This window comes from Myotis brandtii, unplaced genomic scaffold, assembly GCF_000412655.1.
Source record: "Myotis brandtii unplaced genomic scaffold, ASM41265v1 scaffold655, whole genome shotgun sequence".
NCBI lineage: Eukaryota > Metazoa > Chordata > Mammalia > Chiroptera > Vespertilionidae > Myotis > Myotis brandtii.
In genome coordinates, this window is record NW_005370542.1 from 1,837,281 (window position 1) to 1,858,003 (window position 20,723).

At 42.4% G+C, this 20,723-nt stretch overlaps 1 protein-coding gene across 2 annotated transcripts in view; it reads right to left on the bottom strand.

The window, feature by feature from the left end:
* Nucleotides 1-20,723, bottom strand: part of ARHGAP6 (Rho GTPase activating protein 6) — a 307,447-nt gene that overhangs the window by 94,684 nt on the left and 192,040 nt on the right. For both annotated transcript variants that reach the window (XM_014528840.1, XM_014528839.1), the window contains exon 2: nucleotides 13,333-13,492. In XM_014528840.1, the coding sequence (XP_014384326.1) occupies nucleotides 13,333-13,492 (160 nt within the window). The remainder of the gene's footprint in view (nucleotides 1-13,332; nucleotides 13,493-20,723) is intronic.

Below are 20,723 nucleotides of genomic sequence, written 5' to 3' on the forward strand. Positions count from 1 at the left end.
GTGATTTTTAACCCAGGTAAGGGGCTAATTTTATCAGCTTTCTTTTGACACATATTGTTTTACACTGAACAAATATGAGGGAATGATATATCTTTAAGTCAGAGACTTACGCCTTGGGAACTCCTCCAAATTTCTGCCAGTTGCTCCCATAAAAAGAGCTCTCACCAATTCAGTAACTGAACAGATGATGCAATTAGATGAAAACTATTAGGCTCCTCATTCTTTCCTTTTCCATTCTCATTTTTGGTGATTCTTTGAGCTATGACTGTCTGAGCTAGGATTGAATTTTCAATCCATTCATTCGATTTCTCAAATATTTCCTGAGCAGCACATTCGAAACACTGTACTAGACACTAAATCAAATAAATATGATATAAAAATAGCCCCCCCCCCATTGCTTATTGGCAATGGCAGAAGACGATATTGCTATTATGTACATGGAGAGTTTCTCATCTAAATCCATCTTTATTCTACTACACCCGCTCCCTCCCAATTTGTTCCTTCCCTATTTTGTCACCCCAGTTCAGGAAAAGAATCTTAGGTGAAGCCAATCCCAGTGATGTCTTCCTGTATGCCAGTATTAATTTGGGGACTGGCCGGAAGGGATGGAAGTCTGCTGGGAGGCAGCAGGACAATCCTCCGTTACTGAAGATGCTTGCTGAAGAGTTACTACCCTTCGTTGCCTCTTCATGCTGCACAGGGACAGTGATGCCAGAGGCAGCGGGAGCCATTCTGTGACAATGAAGGAAGGCAACCAGAGAACAAAGTGGACCTCTGATGAGAGCAGGGAAGAAAGATGGAAGGACACTGGATGAATGAGTTCTGGATGAGTCTAGCTGTATGGCGGCAACTCATAAAAATATTAACTCTTCTTACTTCTTTGGTGCCACCAGGGACTTTATTATCCACTTTGAAAAAATATTTGGTCACATAATATAAACGCTAAAACATCTAAGAGCAGCCCTAACCGGTTTGGCTCAGTGGATAGAGCGTTGGCCTGCGGACTCAAGGGTCCCAGGTTCGATTCCAGTCAAGGGCATGTACCTTGGTTGCGGGCACATCCCCAGTAGGGGGTGTGCAGGAGGCAGCTGATCGATGTTTCTCTCTCATCGATGTTTCTAACTCTCTATCCCTCTCCCTTCCTCTCTGTAAAAAATCAATAAAATATATTTTAAAAAAATAAAACATCTGAGAGTAACAAAGTCTGACCATTAAAAATAACACCCAATTATTACAAAATAAAATTAAGATAGTAAAGACATTGAAATGACTAGAAAGGTATAATTGATCAATTACACAAGTAATAATTACAAATTACTATATTGGATTAATAGTAATCTCTTAAATCAGAAGTCAGCAAGTTTTTCCTATAAAGGTCCAGATAGTAAATATTTTTGGCTCTGTGGGTGATATGGTCTGTGTCAAAACTACTCTACTCAGAGGCTGTAGCACTTAGACAATACAGAAACAAATGAGAAATGAGTATGGCTGTGTTTTAATAAAACTTTATTTACAAAAATGGGCAGTGGGCTGGATTTGGCCTTTGGGCTGTAGTTTGCCCACTCCTATCTTTTAAAAAAATAAATATATTTTTTATTGATTTCAGAGAGAGAAAGTGAAAGGGAGAAACATGAATGATGAGAGAGATTCATGGATTGGCTGCCTCCTGCACACCCCCTACTGAGGATCGAGCCCACAACCTGGGCATGCGCCCTCACTGGGTATTGAACTGTGACCTCCTGGTTCATAGGTTGATGCTCAATCACTGAGCCACACTGGCCAGGCTGCTCACTCCTATTTTAAGTGAAGACTCCTTAAACTACTTTTCCAGAGCTTCTTCATTTGTAAACATTTTATAAATACCCACTAACTGAATTTTTCATAACTTTGAAGGCTCCATTTCAAGTTATCTAGAAAGCCTGATAGGTTTAAAAACAACAACGCTTGATAATTAATTTCAATGAATACTTATTTGTCTTCGTTTCACCTGTGGGGAAACAAAGAAAAAGAGGTAGGATGGAAGTCCCTGTTTATATTTCATATTTTAAGGATGGAACATTCTTTGTAACGATCAAATTTCTTTTGGGCCATAATCCCAACAGAGGGAATGGTGTAGTCTTGGAATCTTCGAAAGGTGCCAGAATATTTCAGAAATGGCAGTGACAAAAGTTTCGTTCAGGATGCCAAAGCCTTGTGCAATACTAGTTGCTGCTCCAACAAAGATCTATAAATGTGACCAATCCAGACAAGATCTTGGATGGAAACCTATTTTGTCTGAGAACATATAGGGAGCTAGTTTGTGAATATGAAGGCACAAAGCCTATGGCTTAAAGAGCCACACACGCTTGTCTTGGCCTGCCTGCTTGGCACCAGAATAGAATCATTCACAGCACACGCTTGAGACCTTGACATTATAAAGCCCTGGGGCGCAGAGGAGAGCATCCAAGGAGAAAATTACAAAGGAACCTGCAGGGAAACCTCTGTCATTCCCGGCTTTTACTGGAATAAGTAGATGAGGCAGTTTCTTTTATCTATAAGCAGGTAACTCGGCTAGGTGATAGCCACAGCTCTTGTAATAGAATTCATTTATTTGTGTTTTCTCTATTGACTGACTAGGAACTCCTTGAGGATGTGTACAACTTTTCTTTTTTTAAAATCCTCACCTGAGGATATTTTTCCATTGATTTTTAGAGAGTGGAAGAGAGAGGGAGAGACAGAGAGAAATATCGATGTGAGAGAAACACAAAGGATGTGCGCTACTCTTGACATGACACTGAAGCCGCCATTAGAGGCTTCTAGCGCTTGAGATCCTCAAGCCCACGTGTCCCTCTCCACGCTGCTTGGCGACAGGGGAGACAGCAGGGCAGCAGCACAGGAAGCCCTGTGGGTGGCATCTCATAGTCAGTCTCTAGATCAGTGGTTCTCAACCTGTGGGTCGCGACCCCTTTGGGGTCGAATGACCCTTTCACAGGGGTCACCTAAGACCATCAGAAAACACATATAGAATTACATATTGTTTTTGTGATGAATCACTATGCTTTCATGATGTTCAATTTGTCACAATGAAATTGGGGGTCACCACAACATGAGCAACTGTATGAAAGGGTCGCGGCATTAGGAAGGTTGAGAACCGCTGCTCTAGATAGAGGAGGCACGAGATGTTTAGGCCAGGGGTCCAGCCTCAGCTCAGTTCTGTGGCCCTCTGAAACAACGCCCTATTCACCTTTCCAAGGTCCCGAGAGCCACAGCAAAGAACCACCGCAGGGCTTCCAGACTGACATTTTTGTCCTTTTCTTCTTGATTGCCACTTCTCCATTCCAGCTGCCTTCTAACACTGTGTTAGTCAAACTGTGGGTCATGACAAGTGTATTTTAGAAAATGATAGAGAATCAAATAGAAGATGACAGGAGAGAAATGATGGAAAATATCCAAGTGCATCACTGATAAAGAAAAGCAGCATTTGGGCCCTGGCCAGTTGGGCTCCGTGGATAGAGCATCAGTCTGAGGACTGAAGGGTCCCGGGTTCGATTCTGGTCAAGGGCATGTACCGTGGTTGTGGGCTCGATCCCCAGTAAGGGAGCATGTAGGAGGCAGCTGATCAATGTTTCTCTCTCATCAATGTTTCTGATTCTATCCCTCTCCCTTCCTCTCTGTAAAATCAATAAAATATATTTTGTTTTGTTTTTTAAAATAAGCACCATTTGGTTCTTGTGTTTCCTGGGCTGAGATGTCAAATGTATTTCTTACCTTAGATTGTGGACAGGGAGTTTGAAACCTACTGCTCTAAGGTAAATAAACTTAAATCTGTAGTGCACTCTCAGAACAAGTGCAAACAAAATGGATTTCTTCTTTGATATGGAATCCTACTGTAAATGGCCTTGATAGTGACATCAGCAGGCAACAGAGGGCCTTGGGAGTTTTTAGTTTCTTGACATTTTTCCAACAAAGGAGTAGATTGTGTGGTGGGCAGAATGAGGGCGAACCTGTGAATTGAGCAAAGCAGGTGAGAATCTATGGCTTTCTATAGTTAAGGTGAGACATAATGATGAAATGCCCAGCTTTGGAGAAAGATATAAGACAAAGTGATATGGTGATGGTGATGATGATAATATTAATGATAATGGTGATAGATAACTTTTATTGAGAGTATTTAAGATGTTGGGAGATGTTTTAAGGTCATTGTGGACACATAGAAGATACAACTAGTTCTGCAGCTCACACAATAGAATCATTTGTTGAGGACCTCTAAGCCCAGTGGTCTAACCTTTTTTTGATCACCCTATTTTCTTCCTACCAGCATTTCTACATGCATTTGAGTTGCGGATTTTAATCCAGGTTTCAACTTCATTTTTTAAAACTGATTTCAGAGAGGAAGGGAGGGGGAGAGAGAGAGAGACATCAATGATGAGAGAGAATCATGGATCGGCTGCCTCCTGCATGCCTCAGACTGGGGATCGAGTCCGCAATTTGGGCATGTGCCCTTGACCGGAATCGAACTGTGACCTCCTGGTTCATAGGTCGATGCTCAACCACGGAGCCATGCCGGCCTGGCTCAACTTCAGTTTTATGTGTACAGAAAAGCTTTAACACACATTGTAGCACATCACCTCTTCAACTGAACATTGCCAGCAAGAAGAACATAGAAAAAAGTTAGTTCTATTTTCTCTCTAGGGCTGTTACACAAATATCCAAGCTCGATTTCCATGCCCACCAGGTGGTCCTTATTTTTAAAATCAACACTTAAATCACAAACCAAAGACAGCTGCAGCGTTAGCTCATCATGAATATCATTTTCTTGATTTCCCTGAGTTGTTTACTTGGGTCTACACCGCCTAAGGGACAATGGAGAGGGACCGTTTTATCAGGAAGCCATATAATTGAGCAATTTTGAGGGGTCAGGGTACTCTTTTATTAGGCAGGCTATTGCCCACATTTTCTGAAACGATCAGCTATTACTCATTCTGTGATACTGTTTTCAAAATACATAAACAAAGCCTTTCTCAATTGTGATATCAGAAATTAACTGAAAGCAAGAGAGAAAAAGAGCATTAAAAACATGAATATGCATTTCCCTCCCAGGGAACCACTGGGCTTTACATACTTAGTTTACAGTATAATGAGCTTCAGCCACACTGCGTACACTAACCTGCTTTGCTGATTGTGGCCGAAATATGCCACTTTCTTTCATTTGACTTTAGAACAGAGGTCAGCAAATGTTTCCTATAAAGGGCCAGATCCTAAACATCTGAGGCTCTGTGAGACATATGGGCTGTCACAACTCTTAAACTCTCCCACTGTCAAGTGAAAGCAGCCACGGACCACATGTCAATGGATGAGCATGGCTGTAGTTCATCAAGACTTTATTTACTAAAACAGATGGGACCTGGGTTTGGCCAGGAGGCCCGTTTGCTATCCCCTGCCTTACACCATTTGTATTAAAATGCTATCAAAGTAATAGTAATTGAGCCTAAACATCCTACCTGACACATAAAGAGTGCTCTGTTCATGCGTTTTGAATAAATCAAGAGTTCATACAAGCCATGAGGTGCTGCTTAATCTCTTGACCATGCTCTCCGCATTTGTTTCTCGGTTCCACTGTTAAAGATCAGGCCATTTACAGACAGAAAGACTGATCCAAGAGCCTCTGCCAAGAGCAGCCTTTGACCAGGCAGAAACATTCCATGGTTGCCCAAGGAATGCTCTATTGTTAGATACGACCCCTCCCACCAAGGGCCTCCTGATTTCTACCACTAAAAATGTATCTAGAGCCCTAATCGGTTTGGCTCAGTGGATAGAGCATCGGCCTGAGGACTGAAGGGTCCCAGGTTCGATTCCGGTCAAGGGCATGTACCTTGGTTGCGGGCACATCCCCAGTAGGGTGTGTGCAGGAGGCAGCTGATCAATGTTTCTTGCTCATCGATGTTTCTAACTCTCTATCCCTCTCCCTTCCTCTCTGTAAAACATCAATAAAATATATTTTAAAAAATGTCTCTAGATTCTCTGTAGCATCTTCAAAAGCCCCTTTTCAAAATATCTTAAGTTTAGCAGGAGTAACCTATCAACCTCATCAGTCATCTTCTAAGGTTTATGGAAATGTTGTCAGTTTTTAGTTTGTGTGTCTCCTGGCTGAATGTAATAGAGGAGGGAGGAGCCACAGGTCCCTGAATAACTGCGAAAAGCAGGGTCTACTCTTCTGCCCCCCACGGCCAACCTGTTCTGGATGGTGCCTGAGTAAGAAAGAAATGATTATAATGTTAAGGCACAAAGTGGTTAGCCTACCTCAACTAATACAAATACGTATCTGTGAGATACATTCTTACTAGTAGCATTGTTGGGCCATTTAACAGTTATATGTTGCCAAACTGCCTTATTGCTGCCACAAGTATATGAGACTCCTACCAACAGTATATGAGTGTTTGTTTTCCCATAAAGTATATTATCCTACTTTTATAATAACTTTTTAAATATATTTTTATTGATTTCAGAGAGGAAGGGAGAGGGAGAGAGAGATAGAAACATCAATGATGAGAGAGAATCATTGATTGGCTGCCTCCTGCACGCCCCCCACTGGGGATCAAGCCCGCAACCTGGGCATATGCCCTGACCGGGAATCGAACTGGTGACCTCTTGGTTCCTAGGTCAACGCTCTAGCGCTGAGCTACACCTGGCTGGGCTATTATCCTACTTTTGAAGCCATTCTAATATAAAAGAAAAAATTCCCTTGTTGTTTAGCTTGCATTTCTCTAATGAATGAGGGTGGGCATCTTTTCAAATATTCATAAATTAATGGCACATCGTTTTCTGTGAGCTGCCTGTAATTTGTCTATATTTTAATTGTTTTTTCTCATATTAATTTGTAACAAAGCTTTTTTACAGTAGAGAAGTTAGCCTTTAGTTTGTCACATGTGCTGTACATTTCTATTTATTGATTTATTTGTTGGCAACAAAGATGGTTCTTTTTTTTTAATGTAGTAAAATGTCTCACTCTATGTTTTCTAGATGGTGACTTCCCCAATGTAAAAATATTTAAATATCCAGCTATGTTTGGCTTTGGTGCATTTATAGTTTCATTTTTTAAATCTTCAATTCTTTCTTCTATATCAATTTCCTTAGATGTAAGGAGTAAAGGCAGAATCCAGCCTTTTCTCCTCAATGTTTGTCTCATTGTTGCAAATACAATAAAATCCATCATTTTCCTGACAAGAAATGCAATATTTATCATGTCAGAGTTCTCACAGCAATTTTAGTTCATTTCGGAACTGTTGTCTCCCATGAATCTGCCTATGATGAAGCAGTACAATACTCTTTTAATTGCTTTCGTTTTATGACATTTTAACAAATGGAAAGAGTTCGTTTTCATTTGACCTTTTTCATATTTTTGCCTTCCTACTCTCACAGAATTATTTGCCCAGATGATGTTTAGATCAAGTTAGTGATATTACAAAAACAAATTCTGTTGGTATGTGTTTTGGAATCACAGTTTAAAGATGATTAATGACATAATTGACATATTTATTTTATAGATTCTTTTTATTCAAGAAAAATATGTCTTTTACATTTATTCCCAACTTCTCTTCTTTATCCAACTTGGATTCCATGGTCTGAGTTTACAATCATTTCCTTGGACACTGTATTAGTTTCCTATCACTGCTATAACGAATGACCACAAATTTAGTGACATGAGCAACTCAAGTTTACTAGTATTATCTGATATTTCTGGAGGTCAGAAGTCTGAGATGGGTCTCACTGGGCTAAAACCAAGGTGTCACCGGGGTTGCAGTCCTTTCTAGAAGCTCTAGGAGAATCTGTTTCCTCGCCTTTTCTAGCAGCGGTTCTCAACCTGTGGGTCGTGACCCCTTTGGGGGTCAAACAACCCTTTCACAGGGGTCACCTAAGACCATCGGAAAACACATATAGCATATCAGATATTTACATTACGATTCATAACAGTAGCAACATTACAGTTATGAAGTAGCAACGAAAATAATTTTATGGTTGGGGGTCACCACAACATGAGGAACTGTATGAAAGGGTCGCGGCATTAGGAAGGTTGAAAACCACTGATCTAGAGGCTGCTTTCATTTTCTAGCTTGTGGCCCCTCCTCCATCTTCAAAGCCAGCAACACTGCTTTTAGTCATCTCTCTGGCTGACTACAGCTGGGGCAGTTTCACTTCTTTTAAGCACCCACGTGATCAGGGTGGGCCCTCCCAGATCATCCAGCATAGTCTCACTATTTCAGGGGCGTTAACTGATCACATCTGCAAAGTTCCCTTTGGCCTGTGAGGTAACATGTTCACAGGTTCCAGGGACAAGGCCATGGCCATCATTGGGCCACTGCCAGGTGCTTCTCTACCTATCACTGAACTCAACTAGAAAATCCCAACTCTAATAGGCATTTGATTAACCAGGTCTGGGGAACTCGAATTGCAAAAAGGTGTATTTGGCTTTAGTTGCCAGGATGCTCATTTTGCAATTTAAATTCCCAGACACTCACCTAAATGAGCCTTTTGGACCGCCCTGCAACCCTGCAACATCGCTGGGCCATCGGCTCCCCTCTCTTCCTCTCCTCTTTCCTCAAACGTCCAGTACCTCCTGTCCATCCTCACTGCTAGCAGGTGAAATTGCTGCCTACTTCACCGAGAGCGGAGAGGCAATCTGGAGTGAAATTATACTCCCATCTTCTCATTTACTTGCATCGGTACCATATAACTGATGTGCACCTATTACTACAGCTTGAGAGGAAGTCAAAGTCCCTACTTGTGCTCTGGATCCCATCCCTGCAGTCCAAGCTAGGCAATCACCCCAGTCATTCCCCAATCCCTCCACCTCCCATTCCTCCCTCTCTATGGGGAAGCCCAGAAGCCGGTGAACATATTAGAATATCATTTATCTGAGCGCTAGAGACACCAGTCTCACGGAGGGAGGAGTTCTTCAAACAGATACCCGTAAACAAATCCCTATACTCATCCTAAAGTGGCAAAGAGCTGAAATGTGAGCTTAGGTATATTTCCATTTTCATTACACCCGTTGTCTCATTGGGCTTGGTATCATTTCTTTCGGTTCTAGGTCCAGTGTATTTAAAAAGATATTTTATTGATTTTTTACAGAGAGGAAGGGAGAGGGATAGAGAGTTAGAAACATCGATGAGAGAGAAACATCGATCAGCTGCCTCCTGCACACCCCCCACTGGGGATGTGCCTGCAACCAAGGTACACGCCCTTGACTGGAATCGAACCCGGGACCCTTCAGTCCGCAGGCTGACGCTCTATCCACTGAGCCACACCGGTCAGGGCAAGGTCGACTGTATTTATTTTCCTGAGTAAATAATTCACACAGTGAATCTGACCCTACTTAGAACCTCCACTTGGGGGTTTGCATGGAACCAAGTGGCCACCCTCCAATCAAAGCTGCCACCATAGCACTCCATGCATTTGGAGGATCTTGGTAAATAATGTCTAGAATCATTTGCGCAAAACAATCGCCTCAGTAATCCTGGGTGACTCTGTTCATTTCCATCCCACCATACAACCCTTTTCTCCTCCATAAGAAAGTATTTATACAACATTAGTTCCCGCCCTGGCTGGTTTGGCTCAGTGGATAGAACATCGGCCTGCAGACTGAAGGGTCCTGGGTTCGATTCCAGTCAAGGGCACATGCCCGGGTTGCAGACTCCATCCCCAATAGGGGGTGTGCAGGAGGCAGCCGATCAATGATTCTCTCTCATCATTGATATTTCTCTCTCTCTCTCCCTCTCCCTTCCTCTCTGAAATCCATAGAAATATTTTTAAAAACCACAAAAAAACCCCAAACACATTAGTTCTCATTTTGATAGAAAACTAAAAAAATGGGAAGTAATTTTGTGTGTGTGTGTGTGTGTGTGTGTGTGTGTGTGTGTGTGGTTTCTATAGGAGCTATAGCATGAACATTTTTGGGCATCTGGATAGAATGAATCTTTTCCTGAGTGTGAAGTACATAATCTCAGAAATGAGCAATGCGGATAGAACTTCAAGCAGGCACGTTTAATAAAGTTGTCTGTTTGGTAAAGGTTATTTATTTAGTAGACTCTTTAAAAGCAGGGACAAAGAGGAACACCAAATTAACTGGGTTTAAAAAAAAAGCTACAAATAATACTTGTTCCCTGATATCTTATCTGGTGTGCATCCAATGTAGGTTTCACATAACTTTGTAGAGTCATCATTCCCTCCACTACAAATTGGGTTTGCCAACAACATTTCTTTCTTTCTTTATTTCTTTTTTTTTTTTTAAGGAACTGAAAGAACATCTGTGCTTGTGAAGGGGAGCTAAAGGGTGTCCCAAAATTCACGCGAGAAGTAATTTTGATAGAAAACACAGGTTTATAATTAAAATTGTAAATTTTTTATTGATTCATAAATCAGACAGTATAGGGTTATGTATGGAATAGCACATCGGGTCAATGGCCTCCACGGCTTTGCTGGCACATACGCAAAGCCGTGGTCCTCATTGGTCTTCATTGTCCCTGCTCCTGGGCCAGCATTGGTACTTGGTGATGCTTATCAAATTGAAGGGATTGACATCAAAGGGCAACAGATATTAGAATCTGATTCAATACACCAAGTCAAATTGGGCTTTTATTTTTTGTTGTTGTTGTTAATGCTCACGCAAAATTCAAATCTTGCGTGAATTTTGGGACACCCTTTAGGACTCTTCAGGCCTCACTTGGGCCACCTTGTGAGTTAACGGGGAGGAGAAGACAGGCCTCATTTCCACCTGCCACCAACCAAGGCAAGGGGAGGCAGGATGAGTCTGCCCTCGGGAGAAGCAGTAACCATCCGCACAGTGATGAGTTCTCATTCGCCATCAATTGTCCAAGTGCTTTATTTCTTCATTGAGCTGAGGATCTCTTCGTTAGATGAACATGAAAAGATCTAACAGGGGCAGGGGTTCCTCCTGGAAGGAGCTGGCTGTGGGTGCGGTGGCAAACAGCACGTGCCGGGGAAGCCCAGGGGGCAGGGCGGGAGTCCGTGAGATGTGCGTCCCCCCAGCACCTTGCCCTCATCTACCTCCTCCTTCTCCTGAACTCTCAGACCTCCAGCGGGGTCCCCGATTCCAGCTTGAAGAATAAAAGTGGCCGTAGGAGTCCCCATCCAGTGAAAACTGTGGGGTCAGTGTTTCTGTGCTACTCTTTCTAGTCCAGTGGTCGGCAAACTGCGGCTCGCGAGCCACATGCGGCTCTTTGGCCCCTTGAGTGTGGCTCCTCCACAAAATACCGACTTCTGCGCATGGGCCACAAAGTTTCAATCGCACTGGACGTGCGCACCCGCACGTGGTATTTTGTGGAAGAGCCACATTCAAGGGGACAAAGAGCCACATGTGGCTCGCGAGCCGCAGTTTGCGGACCACGGTTCTAGTCAACAAAACGGAGCCTTTTACTGCAGAGGTGCACTGACCAAGCTCACAGTTGGAGGGAGTGAGGGGACAACCCTCAAATCCTATTTTTAAGATATCTAAGCCAGTGCCCTTTCCGTGAGCCACAGATGAGCCAAGAAAACCGTACTGCCAGCTTGGTTATTTTTAAAAATACATTGTTATTGATTTCAGAGAGGAAGGGAGAGGGAGAGAGAGATAGAAGCATCAATGATGAGAGAGAACCATTGATCGACTGCCTCCTGCAGGCCCCCCACTGAGGATTGAGCCCACAACCCAGGCATGTGCCCTGACCGGAAATCAAACCCGGGACCCTTCAGTCTGCCGGCCAATGCTCTATCCACTGAGCCACACCGGCTAGGGCTGCCAGCATGGTTACTGACAGACTGTAAGTACATATCCCTGTATATAGCCAGGCTGCTCAACAACTGCACTTGGGCACTTGGGTCTGACAGTGCTTGTGGTGGGGGACTGGCCTGTGTACTGTAGGATGTTTGACAGCATCCTGGCTTCTACCCAGTACATGTCAGTGGCATCCTTCTCCAAGCTGTGACAACTAAGTTTTGCCAGATCTCTCTCTCTCTCTCTCTCTCTCTCTCTCTCTCTCTCTGATATGAATTATTTTATAAATAAATATTCATGATTCATCCCCTCAAGCCCTAGTAAAAGAAAACAAAGTAATTTCTGAAGACACTGAAACCCTCCAAAGCCATCTTGTAGCTTTCAGATGCTTGTTGTCCCTTTAAATTTCAGGCACCCAGCCAATGTTGCTTGTTATGATGGGTTTACTCTATTTGTACAACACCATAGCTTTTCATTCTACCTCAGATTAAATTTCTACTACACACTAATATAAATCGTAAAGTAGCCTTATAGAGGATAGTAAACATTCAGTACAGACTTTTATAGATGAAAAGATTTCACATATATGCTTTTTCATCTTTACCAGAATCAGGATCTGTATTTGTAAGAACATCATACAACCAAGCCCGACCTTGCTCCAGTGTCACAGTTGTGAACCCCAACACAGACCTGCCAAGTGAAGGACTGGATAAAAATGAGTGAACGTTGGCATAATCCCTGATTCGGGGTTTGCATAAGGTCAGACGACAAGTTCAATAGATTGTTAAAATATTCTTTTCAACTGGTTATTTTGAAATCATGTTGAGATAGACATGATTTTTCTTCTAACCCAGCGGTTCTCAACATGTGGGTCGCGACCCCTTTGGCGGTCGAACGACCCTTTCACAGGGGTCGCCTAAGACCATCCTGCAGATCAGATATTTACATGACGATTCCTAACAGTAGCAACATTACAGTTAGGAAGTAGCAACAAAAATAATTTTATGGTTGGGTCACAACATGAGGAACTGTATTTAAAGGGCCAGAAGGTTGAGAACCATTCTAACCCTTTAAGCAGACCTTTCTGAAACTTCTAATTGCTTGTTCTGAAGCCATGTGGACTGTTGAGATATGCATGGCTTTCCTTTTTTTAAAAAAAAATATTTTTATTGATTTCAGAGAGGAAGGGACAGGGAGAGAGAGACAGAAACATCAATGATGAGAGAACGCCCCTGACTGGGGATGGAGCCTACAACCTGGGCACGTGCCCTGACCCGTAATCGAACCATGACCTCCTGGTCCATAGGTCAACGTTCAATCACTGAACTACGCCGGCCAGGCCACAGCTTTCCTTTTGAATGCCCCATGTTGACCTTCCCTTTAAGTCAACATATTAGTTGCCTTGTAAATTGCCCCTCTTGAACATGGCTTTTAACGTGGACACGAATGCCAGCCAAGGACTAAGAAGCTGCGGTTTCCTTCCTGTGTGACAGCAGCTGTGAGCTGACTTTGCACGCTGTGGCTCTGGCCGAGCGGATGTTGGACTCGCAGTGTCCCGGATGGAAGAACAGACAGGGCCTTACCTTTGGGAATGGTGATCTGACAGCTCAGGTCACAGTCCTGCTGCAACTGATAAAAAGCCACTTCCTGCAACCTGGCTCGCTCCAGCTCCGAGAGGCTCTGGATGGGAACTGACCTTAGCCGAACGCTGCGGCCCGACATGCTGTTCCAGGTGAAGTCACCCTGCAGACCCAGGGGAGAAACAGCAAGAGTTACACAGGCCACCTACATCTCACAGGTTTTACTTATTTATCGTATTTTGTAAATAGATTCTTCTTGATTTCAGAGCGGAAGGGAGAGGGAGAGAGAGACAGAAACATCCATGATGAGAGAGAATCATGGATCGGCTGCCTCCTGCACACCCCTACTCGGGATCAATCCCCAAACCCAGGCATGTGCCCTTGACCGGAATCGAACCTGCGACCCTTCAGATCGCAGGAAGATGCTCTATCCACTGAGCCACACCAGCTAGGGCTTTAAATCTTTATTGTTTAAAGTATTACATATGTCCCCTTATTTCCTCTCTTTTATTGGATCACATGGGAACTTTTTGGTTTTTCATCTCAGTAACAGGAAAAACTGCTGCTAATTGCCATCATGTCCACTAAGATATAGGGCAGTGGTTCTCAACCTTCTGGCCCTTTAAATACAGTTCCTCATGTTGTGACCCAACCATAAAATTATTTTCGTTGCGACTTCATAACTGTAATGTTGCTACTGTTGTGAATCGTCATGTAAATATCTCATATGCAGGATGGTCTTAGGCGAACCCTGTGAAAGGGTCGTTCGACCGCCAAAGGGGTCGCGACCCACAGGTTGAGAACCGCTGATATAGAAGGGTCAATATGTACTGGTAGCCTACTGTGTCCCAGCGACTGTGCCAACGGCTTTTTAGTTAGTCCCTCCACCAACCTCATGATCTTATCTGATATAATAAGAGTAATATAATAACATTATATAATAATATAATCTAGCCCTAACCGGTTTGGCTCAGTGGATAGAGTGTCAGCCTGTGGACTGAAGGGTCCCAGGTTCAATTCTGGTCAAGGGCATGTACCTTTGTTGTGGGCACATCCCCAGTAGGGAGTGTGCAGGAGGCAGCTGATCAATGTTTCTCTCTCATCGATGTTTCTAACTCTCTATCCCTCTCCCTTCCTCTCTGTAAAAAATCAATAAAAAATACATTAAAAAATAAAAATAAAAGTCATCATTAAAAAAGTTTCCTTTAAAAAATATAATCTAGTATATTTATAAAATACAATATATACTTGTGATACATTATAATAAATACAGATGCTCCTCAACTTACAATGGGGTTACATCCCAATAAACTCATTTTAAGTTGAAAAATATCACAAGCTAAAGATGCATTTAATACATCTAAGCTACTGAACATCATAGCTTTGTCTAGCCTGCCTTAAACATGCTCAAAACACAATATGCATAAAACACTGACAACATAGTACAATGTAGAGTATCGGCTGTTTACCGTCCCGATTGCGTGGCTCACTGGGAGCAGTGGCTGCCACTACCCAGCACCATGCACTGCATATCAGTAGCCCAGGAAAAGATCAAAATTCAAAATGTGAGCCCTAGCCGGTTTGGCTCAGTAGATAGAGTGTCGACCTGTGGACTGCAGGGTCCCGCGTTCAATTCTGGTCAAGGACACATGCCTGGGTTGCAGGCTCAATCCCCAGTAGGGGGTGTGCAGAAGGCAGCTGATCAATTATTCTCTCTCATCATTGATGTTTCTCTCTCACTCCCTCTCCTTTCCTCTCTGAAATCAAAACAAATGTATTTTTTGTAAAAAACAGAAAACAAAACCAAACCACAAAAAGCCCAGAAAATTCTTTAAAAAGTGAAGTATGGTTTCTACTTTAACACCATCATAAAGTCGAAAAATCTTAAGTCCAACTATTATTAAGTCCGGCATTATCTGTACTTATTACACATTATATTAATATTATAGAAATATATAGTATATGTAAATATATTATAGATGAAATTGAGGCTTGGGGACATTAAGTAATTTCCTCCAGGTCATAAAACTTACAAAATTTGGAACCAACCAGGACTCAAGTCAAAACATCTTATGCCTTTAAACTCTATGCTAAATTATAACTTCTGACTTTCTATTTATAACACTCTAATGAGGTATTTTGGTCACAATAAGTACAGAGATATGATAAATAAGAACTACACATATTTTTAGAGACATGAGACATTTGATGATAAACTACTCCACATCAAAGCATCAAAGCTGTTCTGGTCAAGATGGTAGCATAGAGTCAACAGTTTGGATATTCCAGTAGGATAACAACAAAAACAAAACAAAAACAGAATGAAATAAAAACCTATTCTGAAATTTCAAAAAAAAAGAATCAAAGCAAAGATTCCCACAATCCTGACTACATTTGTGCGTGCGCACACACACCCTTGACGTTCATTGGGAGTGAATGGCTCTACCACTGGTTCATTGAGAAAATGATGGCCTATGAAACAATACTTCACAATCCTCTGAAGATGACTTCTTTACTTAAGACGACTTCCTGTGAATTACAGAGGTCAACTGAGGCACAACAGCTTTGAGGAGGTGCCTGTTTTTTTCAGCAACAATCAAGGAAAGTTCCAGAGCAAAGGAACAGTGCTGCCCCCTACAGGCACTGCCACGGCTTTGCTGTGGATGTGTAGAACACTTACGGAGCCCATAAGACTTCACTATCCTCATCACTCCTTTTAAAGGAGGGAGACAGAGACCGGCACTCGCAACTATGAAAATACCTTTGTTCCCTCCTGGCAGCAAATCCCTGCTTTGAATGTGCATTTCAAAGAGTGAATGGCACTATGTTAAAGCTTTGATATTTTCCCTCTTTATTTGGGATTTCATTTATTTATGTATTCATCTATTTTTAAAATGGAGATATTATACTCTATTAGGGACAGAAAATAGACAAAGTAAGTAAAGGGTATAGTGCCATGGTCGGCAAACTGCAGCTCGCGAGCCACAGGCGGCTCTTTGGCCCCTTGAGTGTGGCTCTTCCTAAGCCTTAGGAGTACCCTAATGAAGTGAATAACAATGTACCTACCTATATAGTTTAAGTTTAAAGAATTTGGCTCTCCAAAGAAATTTCAATCGTTGTACTGTTGGTATTTGGCTCTGGTGACTAATGAGATTGCCGACCACCGGACTAGAGTGTATTAAAGAATGATAACTGCTAGGGAGGGAACAGAACGCCAGGAAGGGGCAATGAGTGTGAGCAGAAAACAGGGATGCACAGCTTCAGAGAGAGTGGCCAGGAAAGACCCCGCAGAGAAGGCCATGTCTGAGCAGGAGTGAAAGGAAGCGAGGGTTTTTTGTTTGTTTGTCTTCACATGTATGAATCTGCATCAGAGGATAATGATGAAAACCAACAGGAGTTCAGGAGGGGCTCAGAGAGCATGATGTGAGAGTGAGTCTGGGGAGAGGAGCAAGTCTAGGCGAAGTGGGCAGGCTGCAGGCACATTTGGTGAACTGAATACAATTCTCCCAGGTCCAGAGTATTTGGAAGTCCTTCCGTCCGTCCTTCCTTCCTTCCTTCCTTCCTTCCTTCCTTCCTCCCTCCCTTCTTTCCTCCCTCCTTTCCTTCCTTCCTTCCTTCCTTCCTTCCTTCCTTCCTTCCTTCCTTCCTTCCTTCCTTCCTTCCTTCCTTCCTTCTCTGGTATAACTGGACTAAGCACATGTCAGTTAGGAGTTAGGGATTCAGGCCCTGGTTGGACCCTTCACTCACACCCTTAATGCATCATGAGGTACAAGATCAGTGGGTTGCTTCCCCCCACAAGTGGGAAGTTCCAGACGACTCAGTGACTTTTAAGTGGGAAGATTAGGTATCTAAAGGAGCCAATTGCTATTTGAAGTGTCAAAATGGAATCACATACCTGTTTTTTTTAAAGCATTTAAAAATGTGAGCTCCAATGGGCTACTTATCTCGATTCAGCATGGGTTGGCTACCTCTTTCTAGAAAAGGCCAGGTACTAAATATTTCAGGCTTTATAGGCCTGTGGTCTCTGTCAAAACTACTCAACTTTGCCTCTGTGGCATGAGAGCAGCCATAGACAATTCATCAATGAGTGTGGCAATGTTCCAATGAAACTTCGCTTACAAAAGCAGGTGGAAAGCTGAATTGGGCCAGTGGGCTGTAGTTTGCCAACCTCTGAATCATAGCTTATGACTGAAATAAATTAAGCCCCAGAAAAGACAGTTTATTTTTATTGACTATGTCCACCTGGTTAATTAACTCAAACAAAATTTCATAAGCACCTAATCCAGTACTAGGCTTGGAATGATCAAAATGACAACACAGTCCTGTCCTTAAGGAGTTCAACTTCAGTAAAAAGGACACATGCAATCCATAACATACAGAGATTGTGACACTAGAAGTAAGTACCAAATACAATGGGTACCTGAGAGAAAAGACTTTGACATCTGTCTGGGGGATCAAGAGAGGCTTAATAGAGAAGGCAGTGTTTCAATGGGGACTTGAGAATTGAATAAGAGGAGGAAGGCTTTGCCCGGTGGAAATGCAACAGCGGAAAAAAACAGTGGTTGCCAAGGCAAATGAGTTTGAGAGAACAGGCTTGTTTGGGGAAATGACAAGGTGGAAAGGAGGAAAAGAGCAGGAGGCAAAGCCATGTGGAAGTCAGGGCCAGATCCTGGAGGGCTTTCTCCGCAGGCATTGCAATGGAGGTTGGATTTGACTCGCCATCAAGGAACCTCCAGGAATAGAGAAACATGCTCCGATTGACATACGGGAAGGAAGACTGCAAACAAATCCCCATAGGAATTGAGGAAAAGGCCAAGTTGAAGATGTAGAAATCAGAAACGATGCTGGGCTGGGTGAGATGATGATTCCAATTGGGAGACACTCGGAACCACACAGAGGCTTGGGGATAAACTGGATGCAGCCGCGGGGTGGGAAAGAAGTAACTGAGTGTGACTCTCAAGTTTCTATCTTGAGCAACTGGGAGAAGAGTACACTAATCACCAAGGTAAGAAAGAGCAGGAGGGAATTATGTGTTGTGGGGAAAGAAGAAAATATTCAAGCTTTGACATTCTTAAAATGATAATCTTATTTTTTAAAATAAATAAATAAATAAATAAATAAATAAATAAATAAATACAATGCATTCCCAAATCCGGCAAAACAGAACCTGGCCAGTGTACATCTTTCCTGAGCCTTCATTTTCTTCTCCCAATTAAGACCGTTCCAAATGCAATCAAGTATTACATAGTTTTGAAACTTCACAAATGACTACATACTTAGCATAACAAAAGGTGAAGTATGATGCTTTAACCCTTTGCGGTCGTATCAAATTTGGACATGGGTGTCGTACTGGTCGGAATTAATTTCCATTGAAAGAGCAGTGATACATAACATGCAAGATTATGAAGGATAAACAAGATTTATTAATTCATTTTTGGAACTACGTCACTACTAGTAGAATCACTACAAACGTTATCACTTTCTACGTCAGAGTCAGTATTCAAGGTGCCAAAATAAAACTCTTCATCGTTACTTTCAGATTCGCAGTACACTTCTTTCGGTAACTTTCTTTTTGCCATTTTGGAGTATTATTTTGAAATATCTTAACAAGCGAGAATGCCTAATTACAGTTAAACGTAATTTGTAAAGCTTTATTTGAAATTCTGCGAAGTATCTCCGAAGCTTGTCGATTTCTTCACTCTCAAAAGGCGACTGACTCGCCACGGTGTTTTGCATGGCGAGTGTGGAACGACCGCGTTTGTTTATATTGAGTTTCGATATCTCCGATTTGTCGGGGCAATGTTTTGGTTCGTGACAAGGTCGCTTAGACACTTAAGAGCTTTCAGAGAAATTATGAACTGATACATGAATGAATAGAGTTAAGATTCGTACGGTTCCTTGCTGTGGTGGCTGAGAGCAGACAAACGACCTCAAAGGGTTAAATTTCTCTTAGTTCATTATCTATCACAGCGTGTGATTCTTCTTGGATTTTTAAACTTCTTTAGTGAATTTGGAGTTCTTAGCCAAAAGAGAGAAAAACCTTGATCTATTTGCAATGACTTGAATGGATGGAGCTATTTTCTCCTAAGACTAGTTCTTGTAGCAGCTGATGGCTCAGTAGAAGGCTACAGGCAAATCCCAGGAAGAGAAATGACTGTGGTGCTTTCCTGAAAGCACAGCAGCTGCATTAGGCCCTGAAAGAGTCATTTCAAAAAGAAGGTAATACTGTCTCTAGAGCCAACTGGTTCTTAAACCCATGCTTAGCCCATGGCTGAAAAAAACAACACAATTTTCCTAGGAGAGAAGGTTATCGAATAGTAAACAAAGAGGGACTTCAGAGGTGTCTCCAAAGGTACCTATGATCAAGTGGGCAGCATCTATATATATAAAAGCCTAAGCAGCCATTACAACCAGATGACCAGACAACCGGATGACCAGCTGGTAGCTGTGACACACACTGACCACCAGGGGGCAGACGCTCAACATAGGAGCTGCCCCCTGGTGATCAGTGTGCTCCCACAGCCAACCTCCTGCAGTCGGCCAACCTCCCGCGGTCCTTCCCCCCGGCTGGCCGGCCCTGATAGGCCCCAATTGCCGGCCAGGCTGAGGGACCCCACCAGTGCACAAATTCGTGCACTGGGCTTCTAGTATTAAATAACAATGATATAATTCAGTTACAGTTTTGATTATAGGTAATGGACTAAGTTGTCTCCTAATCCATTATATACCACAAACTTGAAAAACTAAAAGCTAAGGAATTTGTATAGACCTGGAAGAGTCTGTATGGGCTGCTCCAGTTTGTCAACCTCCCATCCCTCCGCCCTCTGTCTCTCCACCCTCCAGCATCTCATTCTTCTATCTGCCACTCAACAGTAATGAGCACATCAAATACTCCGCATCTTCCTCTATGTCCCAGTTCTTTCATTACTCCCAATCTATATTTCTACCACTCTGAATTTTAATAGGATTTTTTTTTCAAATGAAGTACATGAAATTTCAACAGGTTTTTAAAAGCCAGAATATGTTAGGTCCATTACTGGGAAATTATAGAATTAGCGCAATTAACACACAGGCTAAAACCATATTCATTCAGAGCTAAGTACAGTGTCAAGTAAACATCACAACACAATCACTAGAAAACACTGGAACATTAAGTCTTAAAACTACAGTTCTGTTGCTTTTAAAACATATGATGATTTAGTGTTGGTTCACAATGAGTTACTTGGTCTACTGCATTCACCTTCCTAATTTCAATCCACATCATCTTTGAAGATTCATTTGTTTAAAGAGCCTTTCCTGAAAACATTCACCCAAAGTCTATCCGAATTATCACAGGGTTTGAATCTGGGTGCTCACAATTGAGAACATAGAGGTCTAAAGTAAGCCCCTTTCTT